This window comes from Zeus faber, assembly GCF_960531495.2.
Source record: "Zeus faber genome assembly, chromosome: 5".
NCBI lineage: Eukaryota > Metazoa > Chordata > Actinopteri > Zeiformes > Zeidae > Zeus > Zeus faber.
Window position 1 is genome coordinate 31,078,160 of NC_137192.1, and position 17,179 is coordinate 31,095,338.

Here is a 17,179-nt window from a genome sequence, read left to right on the forward strand (position 1 = left end):
AACGTTCAGGGAATTTCGCTGCTTCGCTCCAAAACCCGAAATGTGCCTTGCTCATAGACACTTATAAAAGATTTCTGACTGGGTAGAACCTATAGAGCCCTATTGATGACCCCCCTGTCATCTGCTTTGTAATGTAAAGTCCTACACATTTCCATGTGTAGTACATTTCACACTGCGTCAGTGGGGCATACCGTTTGCAAGGTTACCTAAAAGCCTCAACAATGTTATTTATATTAAGAAGCTATTTATGTTTATATTATAGAATATAATAGTATAGTATATCACAGTTGTAATGATTTCATTTATAAAAAGCATCTTGTTATTATGTAGGGCCAACGCATATATGATCTGCACAACAAAAATGGCAACCATAGGCCAATGTATTGATTGTCTTAACAGGCATGTCCACGTTGGCCCACTGGGCAATGTTTTCTTGGCCCAATGTTGTGCCCGAGCTTTGGGCCAACGAAAAAAAATTTACGTTGGCCCAACGTTGGTTTTCTATCTACCTATGCTTTGTGTTGATTTACAATGTGGGTTTTTTTCATTACCGACCCCTGTTACTCAGTGTTTACCTCATTGGCTGTGTCATACAAGTGAGCCACCAGCATTCGCTCATCCAAGTGTCGGAGCCTTGAGGTGAATGTCCAGTTGTTTCTACTCTTAAAGCCGTGATTTCACAACCAGCAACCGACTCGATGGATTGTTGTTCATCCAGCCGTCATTTGCTGCTATCAATTTTCAGTTTTGTTACAGACAAAGGCACCGTTCATGTAAGTGCTGAACATTGAGAAATGAAGAACTCTCTTCTTACATTCCAATACAGCAAAACAAAGTCCCTGTTCCCTCTGTCCTTGGAGACAGGAGAGGGATACCTAAACTGACACATGCCTGCCAGAAGGACCCGCGCACACAGACGCTCACGCTGCATATTTCTATGGCTTGTCCCTGCCACCCCATTAGTTTAGCCCTTTTTGGCTCTCTCTCTCTATTTCTCTCTCTCTCTGTCTCTCTCTGTCTCTCTCACTCTCTCTCCTATTTCGTTGAACCATGTATCCTTCGTCCCCACCCTTGAGACAAAAAAAATAAAATACACACCCCTTCCCTGTTGCCTGATTCCACCTCTGGTCTTATCCCCCCCCTCCCCATTCTACACAGAGCAGGCCTTGTCTTCACAGTGGTCGTCTCAAAGCCCCATTCACGCTCCATTCTCTGGGAGGAGAGAACGGATGGGGGGACCTGTTTTGCATGGCTCATAACCTCCTGGTTCCTGTATCCCACCACTACCGCACTGCCAGAGCTGGAGGGAATGTAGCAGCAGCTCCATTAAATCTAAGATATTGTTTCCAGAGTCTACATCCTATGCCGATGAGTATAATAGAATAGAATATAAATGTAGTACAGCGGGAAAGGTGTATCAATTCATCAAAATGGCTCTCAGAGTAAACATAGGAAAAACAGCAATTGCAAATGTTTCACGTTTTCCCCAAAAAATAAGAGGAGGAATCTTCTGTGAGGTTATTAAATATCATTGAGAAAGTAAAAACGACTGATTGCCTGGCAGAGACCTTGGCCGCTACACAACTGTGATTAAACTTGAACAAACACTGAGAAGCATTTAGTGACGGGGAGGGTCGACGGTTAGGGCAGACGATGGCTACGGTTAAACAAAGCGACCTTGACAGTGTTTCTGCGCCCCCCACCGAGGGCAGAGCCGCACTGTGTGTGTGGCGGAACAGCGGGGACTTCACTCAGGCTATATTTAGGTCGCCCTTGGTGGATAGAAACACCAGGACCGTGGAGGCAGAGGGTGGGTTTGGGTGGAAAGGACAGGAGAAAGAGGTTGAGAACAATGCCGCTGGTTGTCAAGGCTTCGATTATTGTGGGTTACACAAATAATGAAGCGCACGCACGCGAAAATGCTGCAGAGGTAGAAGGAACTATATCTGATGGCACGACGTCAATGCATCATCAGCACCCCTCTCACCGTGTTGCATGCACTTATGTCATGCCGTTGTGTGTGTGGGTGTATGTGTGTGTGTGTGTGTGTGTGTGTGTGTGTGTGTGTGTTCGTTGGTTTATGTATGTGGATGAGCGTGTGAATGGGCGTGCTTGTGATTTATAAGGTACATCCCGTGCCTCCAAATTCTCGGGTTTCAGAAGTAGGGCACAAGAGCTCCCAGCAGCGCTCTCCCTTCCACGCTTGAGTATTAACAACGAACGGACTTTGCATCATCGCGACACCTCCGCACACACACGCGCACCGGCGCACAAATACTCGTGGCCAGTGTGATGCGCTTCCTTTACTAATACGTTTTCTCCGTTCCCTAAACTAATACGTTTTCTCACCGTCTTCAAGCTATGGATGAATCACTTTCCTTCGATCGGATGCGAGTTTCACATCGAGTGAGGGAGAGGGAGGCAGAGTAATTTTGGAAGACACTGCAGTGGTCGGTGACGCTTCCCCGCTCAGTCGTCCTGGGGTTCTCGGAGCATCATCATTAGTGAGCACAGTGCAAAAGGGCAGGGAAGAGAGAGGCTGCCGGTCTTGGAAAATGGGAGAGACGTGCACAGAAATGCCTGTGTGATGCGAGTGGGATGCGGGGGTCTCTGTCTCTTTAAGCCGGCTGTTTGTTACCGCAGAGTGTGTGGGTGCTGCAGTAGAGACAGGGAGAGAGGAGAAAGAGAGAGCGAGAGGGGGAGACCGGGCTAGAGGATGCCAGAACGCCAACAGATGCAGACAGATCAAGTGAGCGGCAGAACCACAGGGAGGACAGTCAGCAGCACAGGGGTTTATTGAGCCTCAGGCTTTATGTGGACAGACCAAGGTGTGAACGAGGCCGGGCGTGTTTGAGGAAGCAAGGTGACCTGGGAGTCGAGGGTGAGGCAGCGAGTGAGGAGTACAGGTGGAGGGGTGGCAGAGCGAGAGGAGCGGGGGCTGTTTGTTCGGAGCGTGGCACCGGTGGCAGAGTGGCTGCGCTGGGATGGCAGAGGGGGGCACTGGGGGGGGTGGCGCTGGGGCAGCCCACAGAGGGACCGGGGCGGCCGAGCCAAGGACAGGAGGGCCAGTGAGGGCTACGCTCACAGGACGGTGCCCGCCGGGTGGTGCCACCGTGCCCTGTCTCCGGCACAGATAGCACCCCTCATTCCGGGGGTCTCGAAGGGGGAGGTAGCGGCTGGCGAGGGGGTGGGGGTGGGGGCATCGTTTTTCAACCAGGTGTCCCTGCATCTGGAGGAGGTCAGGGGGGAATCGGAAGGGGAAGACGGGGTCGTGGGGAGCGCCTGTTTTGGGCACGTGTCCCGGCGGCTGGGACGGCTGCTGAAGAGGCTGCCCAAGTCTCGCTCCTGGAGTGACGGCCTTCGCATCCTCCGCCGAACGTCCTCCAATGGATCCTTGCTCACCACCTCAGGTATGGAGATGAGAGGAGAGGAGAGGAGGGGAGGGGAAAGGAGAGGAGAGGAGGGGAGGGGAGAGGAAAGGAGAGGAGAAGAGAGGAGAGGAGAAGAGGGGAGGGGAGGGGAGAGGAGAGGAGGAGGAGAGACTGGTATGTGAGAATAGTAAAGAGGGCATTGGAAAGTAAATAGATGAAAGAAAGAAAGAAAGAAAGAAGAGAGACAGGATTTTTTGAGCTGTAGGGTTTGGATGTTGTTTCGCAGCAGAATGTGATGAGCAGAGCCTGCTGTTGCCTTGTGTTGATTCAAGGCTGCACAGGCCGCTGTGGGCCAAATTATTTGGGTATTGTGTGCGTTTGTCCATTTATCTGTGAACTCTAATGCCCACAGGCCCTGTCACTCTTTGTCTGTCTCCCCTGTCCATCAACTGATCTATCACCTGCTCTTTTGTATGTATTTGGTGTGTGTGTGTGTGTCTGTGTGTCTGTGTGTGTGTGTGACGGAGGACAGAGGCTATAGATGATTGTAAATGTCAGAATACTCTAGTAAACAGGGCCATTGAAAGCACTCAGATCAAACCATTTTTACTGGTTTCAAACAAACATCACACTAATATAAGAACACACACGTAAACACAAAGCCTAAATTCCATGTTTTAATCCGAGGAGGATGTTTTATGTGAGCAGATTTTGCTATTGATTTTCATATCTATGTCAGGAGTGAGTGGACAGTAAACCACAAGCTTCTGGATAACGCATTGATTTTCCCCCTGTGTTCTCTTCAAAGACCAGGCAGCCTAATGCTGTTCAGTTGGGGGACGAATACAGAATGTAACATAAGCACATATTGCAGTCTGGCTGGAAAATGGCTGTGGACTGCAGAATTATTGAATCGTTCACAGTCTGATGCAGAGAGGTTGATAAAAATGTTGCTTCAGCTCCAAAGAAACTGTTTGTGTTTGATTCAGTGTGTGTGTGTGTGTGTGTGTGTGTGTGTGTGTGTGTGTGTGTGTGTGTGTGTGTGTGTGTGTGTGTGTGTGTGTGTGTGTGTGTGTGTGTGTGTGTGTGTGTGTGTGGCGGGGTTTCCGCCAGTCCTTAAAAAGTCTTAAAAAGTCTAAAATCCAATAATCTTATTTTGACAGGTCTCAATTTTATTATGATTTTAAGATTACCTTTATTTATTTATCTATATATTTATTTATTTGTTTGTTTGTTTATTTATTTATTTGTTTATTTATATTTATTTACTTATTTATAAATGTTACTTTTATAAAGTTGCAATCATTTCCGTCTAGTTTTTAAACGTGTTTTGGGTTTGCAAGTTGCATTGATCACACTGTAACAAAAGCTTTTTAGAGAAAATACATCAATCAGCCACAACATTAAATCCGGTAAAAGGGGAAGTCAATAACATTGATCACCTGGTTCCAATGGCATCTGTCAAGGGGTGGGATATATCAGGCAGCAAGTGAACAGTCAGTTCTTGAAGTTGATTTGTTGGATGCAGGAAAGATGGGCAAGCGTAAGGAGCTGAGCCACCTTGACAAGGAGCACATTGTGATGCTAGACGACTGGGTCAGAGCATCTCCAAAACCGCAGGTCTTGTGGGGTGTTCCTGGTATGCAGTGGTTAGTAGCTACCAAAATGGGTGAACCGGTGGCGGAGTCATGGGCGCCCATGGGTTCATTGCTGCTCGTGGGGAGTGAAGTCTAGCCGTCTGGTTCGATCCCACAGAAGAGCTACTGTAGCACAAATTGGTAAAAAAAAGTGACTGCTGCTATGATAGAAAGGTGTCAGAACACACAGCGCATCACAGCTTGCTGCGCATGGGGTTGTGTAGCTGCAGACCGGTCAGAGTGTCCATGCTGACCCCTGTCCACCACTGAAAGCTCCTACAATGGACACGTGAGCGTCAGAACTGGACCATGGAGCAATGAAAGAAGGTGGCCTGGTCTGATGAAACACGCTTTCTTCTACGTCATGTGGATGGTCGGGGTTCGGGTCCGATCCGATTGAGCATCTGTGGGATGTGCTGGAACAACAAGTCTGATCCACGGGGGCCTCACCTCACAACTTCCAGGACTTAAAGAATTTGCTGCTAACGTCTTGCTGCCTCGGTTGGGTGTAAATATGTTTGAAAGGGAAGGTGGCCAGACGTATTCTGCAGAGCAAATGAAACATGAGCTCACAGATTCGTCTGGTTCCCAGGCTAGGCCTTCCTGTTCCTTGAGAGCAGAAGCGAGGAGTCCTCTCCTTCCCACCAATGCAAACTAGGCAAAAGGAAAACCCATCCAAGAGATTTCTGAATGTCTGGCCAGAGACGCAGACAGGTTTGCAGGCTCTTGCGTACACACAGTTCTGTGTTGGCAAGAGTTGTAATAGTCATGTTGAATGTGAATACATTAATTTACTTTGCAGGTATTTCTGGGACTCTGATTTTCCTTCATATATTTTGTACGTTTTTGCCGGTATGGACGTGAAATAGGTCTTAAATTGCATTCATAATGCTCTTAAAAAGTCTTAAATTGAACTTGTTGAAACCTGCAGAAACCCATTGTGTATGTTTGTGTTTATGTTATTGTATCTGTGTGAGTACAGGTACTGTGTCTGCATGTCACTGTTGTCTTGTTTTGGTGTGTGTGTGTGTGTGTGTGTGTCTGTGTCTGTGTCTGTGTGTGTGTGTGTGTGTGTGTGTGTGTGTGTGTGTGTGTGTGTGTGTGTGTGTGTGTGTGTGTGTGTGTGTGTGCGTGTGTGTGTGTGTGTGTGTGTGTGTGTGTGGCCCTTGCCTGACTGACTGCTCAGGCCTGATGAGACTGACCGAACGTGACTCAGGGAGCTCGTGCCACTGGGGCCACTTGCGGGATATTTTTAGATGTCGCTTCCTACTAAATAGCTCCCTGATCCCTTGATCCCATAAGACTTATCCAAGGCACAGCAGACACCTCAGGTCCCCTTAAACTGTATCTTCTATCTGTGTAGAGCATGTTATTATCCAGGTTGAATCCATCCATCTAGTATTTTTTTTCTGATTGAATGCTGCGGTATGATCGTTATGCCTTGGTTACTGTTGCTTTATTTCTAAATCTCCAAGATCCTCCACCTGCTGGTCGCGCTCGTGTAGCACGGCCAAGAGATAGTTGAAGTGAGTAACGTGAAAACTTCCGTCCATGGTGTAGGATAGTCTCTGGTTATTACTGGAGATGTAGCCAGGATGTTTCACTGCCAAAACCCCAACGCAGAGTCACTCCGGCTCAGCTTAAGGACCAACCTCAAAGACATTCAAGGATTCATTGACATTCATCAACCGATCATCTCGCGAGCCCTGAGCTGCACATTAGACACGGGAGGCTCTTCCACGACGCCAAAACGAAACGTTGGTCCTTCCCTTGCTGGTTTGATGTGTTAGGGTTAAAGGGCTTATAATAAGTACATGCATTTGTGCAACAAATTGAAAGACGTGACTCATACACCGTCTCCTTCGTCATAACTGTACGAGTAGGCGTGAGCGTGGCCAGATCAGATTTAAGACGTGTTGACTTGACTATGACTCGGTTCATAAGGTTGTTATTCCACGTGCGTCCGTGTGGGGTTGCTCTGACAAACGTTTAAAGTCAAGTTCATGTACTACTATGACTGTCAGCCCCCCCCCCCACACAGACACACACACACACACACACACACACACAAGTTGCACAATGCTTATGACAACGCAGTTATGGTTGCTCAAAATTAAAGCATCAAGTTTGGGAAATTCAATGAAGTTAAAAGTGAAAGTTTGTATGATTGGGTTGAAAGACAGGGCAGGGCAACCGCTTAACCTACAGCTTAACAGACAAAGAAATATTATTTACAAAAAACAATATGGAAACTTACTAGATGCATGAATAGGGACAAGAATAAATATGTATAAAAGCACTGAAATGAAGGCTATGTAACGTTTTATCGTCTACTGGTTTTAAATAGCGAGGCACGCTCCCGGCTCTGGCGACGCGAGCGCCACGCCTTGCGTATCATCTGGACCGTACTGTGCTGGGTGGGGTGGGGTACGGCGGCATAGTGGGGTGGGGTGATGCGCAGGCGGAGGGACTGCGGCAGTGATCTAGTGACCCAGAGGGACTCTCAAGGTTAGCGAGGCGGGACCCGCTGCCATAGAGCTGCGGATGAGCAGCTCGCGCGACCACAAGGGAGAGGAGGAGAGCGAGGACGGAGATGAAATAGATGACATAATATCGCGGTGATGGACACTGACGTTGGCAGTGGAAGGAGTCTCACCTACTCCCCACCCGTTTGGTGTTTCCGTGATTGTTACGTCAAATGGAGAAGTAGCTGGACTTCCCTTCTGGAGAGCAGCAGAAATCCCCCTCTGTTGTTTTCTTTATGGTATTTTTGCCTTTAAGATAATCTTTTGACTTGAAAAAAAAAAAGCAAAAAAAACGACTTCATAGAATTAACAGGGTTCACTGGAGGAGTTATGTTTGAAGTTAACAACAAATGCAATGAAGTAGACACACTCACTATTAAAAGACGATGTGTAATTAAGTTTATCCACAAACACTCGTCTCTTTTTCCTGACAGCAGGGCTTCATGTCTTGAGCCTTTGGTGTGTGTTGTGCCGACAGGACGCTGGAGCGTCATGGCAGACTGGCCGCGGTTTGTCCTCCACAGTGCGGGTCAGAGGAGGAGGACGGGAAAGATGAGGGGGGGCCGGGGGAGGTTACTGTCTCCAAATCTGAGACAGTGGAAACCAGACTAACTGGTTTTCACCGAACCGCCGTTGGTGCAGTGCGGGTGGGGCGGGGAGGGGAAAAGATAAGGGATCAGGAAAGAGAGGAACAAGATGCTGGGAAAGAGAGAGAAAGAGGGTTGTAAAACTACTCTGCGGGGTGATAAGCGAGGCCTGGGTAGTAATTCAATATCATCATCATTGGTCTTTCGCTCGTGTCATATTATCATCATGCGAAACACAGTTTTCGCACTCTAGATTAGCAATGCTTCCGAGACCTGGCCCGAAATGTCCCACAGAATGAGATCTGAACTGTATCAAAATCTGGAATCGTTGTCTGATAATGGCCTATTCAACTGGCGGCTCTCGGGCCAAGTGTGGCCCGCACTTTAAAGCAGACGGGTGTTAGTCAGGAGTAGTGTTTAAGACCAACAACCATATGACTATACAGTGGTAGCGTGCATTTAAGAATATGATACTTGAGAGAATACGATCTTGAAATATATTAGTTCATTTCAACCCTTTTTTTGAAAATGTATCATTATGGTGTTTTTGCATTTTCTTTTGTATTTGATTCTCAAAAATGAAAATTCCTAGTGGAATTTGTCAGGCCCCTGAACCGGTAATAGGTAGACAATCTGGCCCCCAACAGAACGCAGTTCTGCCTTAACATACAGCTAACGTGATGAACCTCATCTGGAGCATATATGAAGATATACTGTATGTTGTTGTGTCAGATTCCTTTTTGTCACTATAATAACCTGAGCTGTCGGTAGGGGGGGGTTTCCACAGCAAATGCGGTCTGGCAGTTACGGACAGCTTTCTAAATGCAGCTCCCGTCTCAGGGGCCTCTGCCGGGCTGCACCAGGGCCGATCACACCCACTGTGATCCGGACCGAGGCAGCGTCCATCACCGCCTTTGACGAGCGGATCGATCGCCGCTTTCCAGAAGCAGCCAATCAGATTCCCTCAGCGGATGGCTGCTTGCTGCCGATTGTGCTTTGGGTTATTTCTCTTTTGTATCTCCTGGTCCTTGCTCTCTCTTTCCTACTTCCTTCCTTCCTTCCCTCCCTCCCTCCCCTTTTCTCCCCATCCTTCGCTCCGCTCAGCACACTCAGAGGCTCGAGCAGCCAGAAAATCGTTTCATTTCTGCATCCGCACATCGGGAGATGTTTTTGTTGTGAATGACTCAAGACTGGACTAAGTGAGTGTGTGTGTGTGTGTGTGTGTGTGTGGGCGGGGGGACATGAGAGGGGGCCTCATATATAGATTAATCCTGTTTCTCGGGTCAGACGGAATGTCTGTATGGCACCAGACAGACGAGAGACAAATGGAGGGATGTGCAGCATTATGCGCTCTGCTCGTCTGGATGAGGGGGTCATCGGGAATCCGGGGGGAAAACGGGGTTAGCGGGTTAGGGATACCAAGAGCTTGGGGACGCCGGGATTATCAGTCACTAATGACCCTGAGTGTGCTCCCAGGGTATTATGCGGAGTCTTATGATGAGATTAGCAGGGGGGCTTGGGGTCTTTTGGGTTTTTTTGGCTCGTCTGATCCCATCAGAGCTTGTTTGAGCATTTAATAGTGGCCCTCCGCTGCACGGCCGACTCGCGCACACAGAACAATATCGACCGGCAAACGCCTCTGAGTTCTATATTATCAGTGCACCTCTTTAGAGATTTCAGTCTGTCAACCACGGCTGCTCAAATTATTGTGTGTTTGTTTGTGTCAGTGGGTGTTTATACATACAGTAACTCTATGCATTTGTATGGTTGTGTGTGTGTGTGTGTGTGTGTGTGTATGTGTACATTTGTGTTGTGTATGTGCGTGTTGTGTATTATCATTTGTCCTGTGTGTCTCAGCGATTAGGCGAGTGCCGAGCTTCCGTATCGGGAGTGTTCCCTCATTTTTCAATTTCCACCTTCAGCGTTTTTTATAAAATACTGTAGCTGGTGGATCGAGGGAAGGCTCAATAAATAACACACATAAACTTAAATGCACACACACACACACACACACACACACACACACACATGCGCGCCTGGAGTCATATGATAGTGGGATTGATGTGATGAAGGAGTGTACTACACACAGAGGGGTTGTTGGGATGGACTGATTTATTGTAGAAGGGCAGGACAGGATGGGAGTTCCACTCCTCCTCCCTGGAGTTTCCTTTAGGTTTTTGTTTGGGTTGGCTTATCTCGCGCTCTCTCTCTCTCCCTCTCTCTCTCTCTCTCTCTCACTCCGTGTCTGTCTCTCTCTTTCTTGCTCTATCTGTCTCTCTCTCTCTCTGCATCTCGCTCTGTCTCCCACTGATTGGACTCTCCTATTTGAACTTCCCTGTTTCCTAGACCTTCCCTCTTGCCAGCAAGGCATTGACATTCTTTTCTCCCTCCCTCTCTCTCTCTATCTCTCTCTCTCTCTCTCTGGACTTTCCAGCCTGTGTTACTGGACTAAGTGAGTCCAGAGACTCACCCAAGACTGAGTTCATCCAGTCTTGGTTAATGTAGATTTCTTTAGTCCCTCCATCTTTTCATAAAGCCACCATAGTAATGATCAGTATTTATTTATTTTATTATATTTCTTTCTTTAGATTCATTTCAGATTAGATAATGGTTTCATTTTTTTGGGGGGCAGGGGGGGTTAACAAACCCCTGTACTTTCACCAGCGGGACCCAGATATAGCACATTTTCCACGGATCTCCTACTAAACCGTATACTGCAGAAACCAGCTTCCCTCTCCGCTCTCGCCATCGAAGGAGGGCCTGTTGCCTTGGTTACCAAGCTGGTACTGAGTGTAAGAGAAGCAGCGACGTCCCTTCCAAGGCGACACACTGAGCCCATCATCTAAGAAGTAACAGCTTGACAGCATGGTGGAAGTCTAACTAACGCTCCTCCACTTTAGCAAAGACCTATAAATGATCGCCACTTTTAGTTGATCTCCTTATTATTCATGAGTTGTTTGTTTCAACACAATTTCTGGTTTTATCCAAATGGATTGAAGATTCCCCGATCATGGCTGTCATCTAGTCATCTCTGGTGTATGTATGCCCGCGTGGTTGGAAATCCGCTAATCCCTTTAAAGTTCACATGGGCAAGCTGACGATTTTGGGAAAACCAGATTCAGTTCACGAGCACGGCCACAAGAATCTATTTCGGGCACAAATACACTAAGGCTGTCTTATGTGGTTCCAGTTGAAACATGGTGGAAACAACAGAAGCCTACGTTGGCATTTTCTGGGAAACTCTGCCAATCTATTCTTTTCCCAACAGCAGATGGTTCGAGTGTAGTAGCGCTGCTACGCTAGGACCCACCGCACATCCCCAGATTTGATGCTCATGTCTGTTTTTTAGTCTAAAGAGAAATAAGAATAAAAAAATTTTCTGTTCCTGTTTTTTTTGTGCATGAAACCCCCTCACACATCTATTTTCTTGTCATGTGAGATCGGCCAATCAAAGAGCAGACTGCAGACAAGGCTGGGATTTCCCAACCCCAATTTCTTGGTAAAATATATTTGGAAACAAATTCTGCTTAGTACTTCCGAGGATGCAGACTATTTTGGTGCTGTGGTTGCCAGCAACAGTAGAGGTATTTCACCTTGCTCCACTAGGTGGAGCTAGAGAGCTGTATCACAGGGGATTTTGTGTAACCTCTTTGTTATTCTATCAAGTCTGAAAATAATATGATAAATTAATTTATGAATGATATAACATTCTCCCAAAAGTATAATATGCAGAACTGACCTATTAATAATAATGTTATTAATATAACCCCCCACCTCACAGAGAAGTAGAATCACACATCAGGATGGGACAGGGAGCTACTGAAATGACCACATCCCGTCAATATTGCTCGTTCATTTCCATTCTCCTTTGTGCTCTTTCTCATGACTGGTTTGCCCGTGTGCCCGTCAGACTGCAGCTACACCTGCCACCTGGAGTGCGAAGCCCACATCCAACTGGACTGCAACCAGAGGGACCGGAGGCCCAGGGAGCCTCCGCCCCTCAGAGAGCACAGCCCCGTCACTGCACAGCACAAGGTCAGTGAGTGGTAGCTCTCGAAAACGATCAAAATCAATGGTGTTTTTAAGGGAATGCACGGTGTCAAAAGGTGCGGAAAATCCCACATTTGACTCGGCAGCCCTTCGAAAGGCATCTCTGCTGTTACGTAACCCCGTGCACTCCTCCTAGGGCTGAGCTCCCGCTCCCTTCTTGCGCTGTCGCACGCCTATTTGCTCATTCATATATTCACTCATTTGGCTTTTTTTTGGTCACAGAAGGTTCCCAGAGCGGCGTATGCACCGCCTCAAATTGGCATCTCTGCTGTTCCTCTTCTCCTCCCTTGCACCCTTCTCATCCCCGGCCTGTACCCCCCGGCACACACACACACACACACACACACACACACACACACACACACACACACACACACACACACACACACACACACACACACACACACACACACACACCGTCAAGTCATCCTCTCTCACTCCATCGGCAGTAGGACTAGATATCACAGCTGTCTTCATTTACTGCATCACAGGAGCTGAATGTTTGCTAAATATGTCCATCACCTTAGCAATGGTGTCTGATGGTGAGTCTCCATTATGGACAAGCTGTGTTAGTATAATGCATTGTATATAGCATGTTAATTTATTGCATTCTTCTTTTTCTCTCTCTCAAATTGGACCATGTGTACAAGGGCAGGGGTAGCGATTTTTTTGATACGGTCTTCAATGCCATCAAGGCCTGTCACTCCCCTACTTGTGTACAGAGATGCTGTTGCTTGCTGAATACATTTTCATGTCACACCACTGGTGTTCACAGTAGCACACAAGACCTCACCGTTGTCCTGCACACATATACACACACGCGCAACACTGTACTTGAGCTATTTTTGGTGCCGCATATCCAGCAAATACAGGAATTGTGTAACATTTGTCTTTAAAATATCACTTCACCGCATCTTGTGTGCCTGCATGCCTGTATACATTAGCCAGTGTCTCATTCAGTGAAGGCTGTGGGCTACACTTGGCCAAGACCCAGTTGCCTATGCTTTGTAGTTAAGAACACACACACACACACACACACGCACGCACGCACGCACACACACACACACACACAAACAATGTTGAATCAAGCCTACAATAAGGGTCTGGCAAGCATGCTGTGCCTAGGGGGCAAGTACGGTGAGATTAGGCCCTGTTTAGTTTGCCAGGTTATACATCCTACACACACACATTCACACAAGCGAGGTGTATGAGCAAACACATCCGTCGTGGGAGGCAAAACAGATAACGATAGGAAGTGATTGTGAATTGGATTTTATTTGAACAGCACCGATAACGAGTCTCTGGTTTTTTGCTTGAACTCTCATGTGACGTCGATGTTGCGACAAAGCCCTTCAGCAAAGTAGAATTCCAGCTATTTCCTTAAAGACTATTGCTGGCAGAGGGCCATTGGCAACCAAACACTGACATATCTGTCAGGAAATCCTGATAGGGTCTCGTAAATAGGGGTCTATAATTTTCTTCTTCAAATTTTTTTTTTTTTCACCTGTGCTGGTCAGCATGCTTGGCATACAACACAAAGTGATCATCATTACTTCTCTAAGAGGGGGAGAATCACCATGGGTGACTCAAATAAACATAGAGGCAATCAACATGTACCAATAGGGCTGTACCCAACTCAGAATTTTGTCAGTCGAATGGGGGGGGGCTCTTCCTATAGCACGCGCCAAAACACTGTGTTGTTATTTTAGATGTAGGATATTTTAATGTACGTCTCCTTATGAATGAAACAAGTGCGTTTGGAACGGTATGGAATGAAACCGTGCGTAATGGGGACACTTTCTCCGTGGCTCTCTCCCCGACCGCCCCCTCTCTAGCGGGGCGCACGGAGAGGCGTGTTCGCGTCCGTGCCCGACGTGCCAAACATAAACATAGAAACATCAGACGACAGCATGTATTGACAGAAAACTATGAATTGAGTCCAGGAGGATAACAGGAAAAAAACAGCGATTCGGCACGTGGCCTCTACCTGTGATAGCTACGGCAATAAATGAGGGAGAAAAGGAGAAGGATGTACTGCAATCATGAGGGTATTCGAGGGTGTGTTCGTAGGAGTTGCCTGGGGGGTGTGTGTGTGCGCCTGTGATGAGTCTGCCTGTGTGTGTGCGTGTGTGTGTGTGTGTGTGTGTGTGTGTGTGTGTGTGTGTGTGTGTGTGTGTGTGTGTGTGTGTGTGTGTGTGTGTGTGTGTGTGTGTGTGTGTGTGTGTGTGTGTGTGTGTGTCTGTGTGCGTGTGCGTGCGTGCGAGCAGCCTGAGGGCGCTGGAAAGCACCCGGCGGCACTCCCCGCAGCCCAGCCGGATCGCAGCAGCTGGTACCAGGGGCAGGCCGGCAGGACCTCAACCCAGCCGGCAGGGTGCCCACCCGGCCAGCCTCACCCTACCCCGGAAACCCCCGTGCTCAATGTGCGCTGTTGGTAAATGCAGTTAAAATTGCGGGGCGTGGGGTTGCGAGTCCTTTAAGCATATCGAAGCCGAATCTCTCGTGCTGTTTGGATAATTTGCGGAGTTATCCGATGCCACATTCCTTCTCGCATGATGGACTCTGTTCTATCTGCTCCCATCTGTCTCTGCCCTGTCTCTACAGAGTCTGGGGGGGGCTTCTCCCTCTGCGAATGCCCACCAGTGTTTCACAATACGGCGGTTCACCTTAATCCTGCCCCAGAGGCTTTTTAATCGTCCTACACACACAGTTACACACACACACACACGCACGTACACACCCACAGGTGCACTCACATCCAGAGAAAGATTATGCCGTGATCAATCTCAGCATCGACAGGGACATCGGCTGCTTACTGATAATGGGGTCGAGCCAGAGTCAGGGGGCAGAATGGAGGTGACGGAGGGTCAGAGTGAGCTTAGTGGTCAATGTAATCTGGAACCTCCAGGAAATCACACAATACGTAGTTAATCTTACTTCAAGCATAGTGAGCTCCTCCCCCGTGCTACTCATGGGGAAGCTAATTGGAGGGTAGCACCTCCATCATCATCCACCGCCTTGATCTGATTGACGTGAGGTTGTTTCTCTGGCCGGCTGCTTGTGATGAGCTCTCTGCTGTGCGGCGACGGAGGCTCCACTGTAAACTGGCTTAAGAAGAATCGCAGCGGAGTCCAGCAGGGTGGCCATCTTGCCTTCACTATCCTAGTTTCCGGTAGCCGCTGCACATCGGGAGCACTCGTGTAAATCTAAAACTGCGTGGAGGCGTCTCCGTCACTCATCACCTTTACAAGCTCCTTACCCCTTGCTTCCCTCTCCCACACGCTGTCTCTCTCTCTCTCTCTCTCTCTCTCTGTCAATTCAACAAGGCTAGTAGCCTTTCACTATAAAAATTGTGAAATATAATACACAATAACGTGAATAGTGAACACAGCTGATGAACATCGGTGAGAGTCAAAAGTATAATTATAATAATAATAATTAAAATACAAATTTCTCATACACAGAATAACACTATGAAGTACGCCATTGAACTACAAACACATACACACACATACATAAACATATTCTCTATCTCTCTCTCGCACTCCCTCTGTAAGAGGAAGTGGCTACGCTCTGCAGGGCGCAGTAGCTTGCAGAGGAGAGAGAGATAGAGAGAGAGAGAGAGAGAGAGGGAGGGAGAGAGCGAGAGAGAGAGAGAGAAAAGGGAGAAGGGGGAGGGTGTTTGTGTGGCTCAGCACAGAGCTCGCAGGCTGATAACACACTCAACCGCACACTGTTGACCAAGGCTGCAAGGGAGCGAGTGAAGGAGAGAGAGAGAGAGAGAGAGAGAGAGAGAGAGAGAGAGAGAGAGAGAGAGAGAGAGAGAGAGAGAGAGAGAGAGAGAGAGAGAGAGAGAGCTGAGGAGTGGGAGGCATCTGTTCCCCTCGCAGCATCGTCAACGCAGAAGGAGAGGGGAAGAAGGAGAAGAAGAACAACAACAAGAACAAGAAAAACAAGGGAGAGGAAGCATCTGAACATCCATGGGGCTGCTGTTCTGAAGGCAGGACGGTATCTTTACTTTACCAAGGAAGGACAAACCAGAACCAGCTGATCAGATCATACAGGAACCTGGGACCAGCGCAGCGTGTGTGTGTGTGTGTGTGTGTGTGTGTGTGTGTGTGTGTGTGTTTTGCTCCACTTGTGTGTTTGCTTACGGGTGTGACAGGGGCTCTCGGGTGTAGTGGGTCAACCTGAGACCGAGCTGCAATCCCACCCTGCAAAGCCTGTGCGGGTCTCTGTGTGATCGAAGTCAAACGCCCGCACATATTGAAGTGCCTACGTATGCGAACGCGTGGAGAAAGGCGTACGGGGGGGCGCGCGCCTGCGGACGTACGACAGGAGGAAGTGACACTTGCACGCTGGTTCTCGGATTTCCTGTTGCCTCCCCGGTGGCACGCCGGGCCTCTAATCGGAGCCGGTCTCACCCGCTACGCCCGTCGCCTCCCTCGCCACGCCGCCTGCTTCCGGACCGGCAGACGGACAGTTAGATGCTTCTAGACCCCGTCGGCCGAGCCGCACATCAGCTCCTCTCTTTCGAGGCACCGAACCCAGAAGGAAGCGGGGCTCCTTAAAAAAAAAAAAAAAAAAAAAAAACGTCCGGGCGCGCTCGCGCTGCCCAATCCGTCCGATGACGGTCAACACGGCGCTGAACCCCTCGATGACCAGCAGCAACAGCATGAGCAGCGGGTACTGCAGCCTGGACGAGGAGAGCGACGACTTCACCTTCTTCACCGCCAAGACCTCCTTCTTCCGCAAGCCCAAGCATCCAGCTCAGGTACTGACCCGCTGTGGGGGGCTCCCTGAGACTCATCGGGCGGGGGAGTGAGAACAGGTGGATTCCTGGTTTTTGCTTCCCAGGCGAGGCAGGGGATTTCTCTACCTGTTCGGAAAAGGAGCGGTTGTCTTCAAAAAGGGGAAGTTTCTAGAGGAAGTTGTGCAGTCGTGCGCGCATGAGTCGAGCATGTGCGTATGTGTGCATGTGAATGAGTGGGGGGGGGGGGGGTTCACTACCT

General features: G+C 48.5%; 1 protein-coding gene across 1 annotated transcript in view; it reads left to right on the plus strand.

The window, feature by feature from the left end:
• The window catches only part of rassf5 (Ras association domain family member 5), a gene marked incomplete at its 5' end in the record, with an annotated part of 30,521 nt that overhangs the window by 4,176 nt on the left and 9,166 nt on the right, over window positions 1–17,179 (plus strand). The window contains one exon of the mRNA XM_080001119.1: window positions 12,031–12,155. Within this exon, the coding sequence (XP_079857245.1) occupies window positions 12,031–12,155 (125 nt within the window). The remainder of the gene's footprint in view (window positions 1–12,030; window positions 12,156–17,179) is intronic.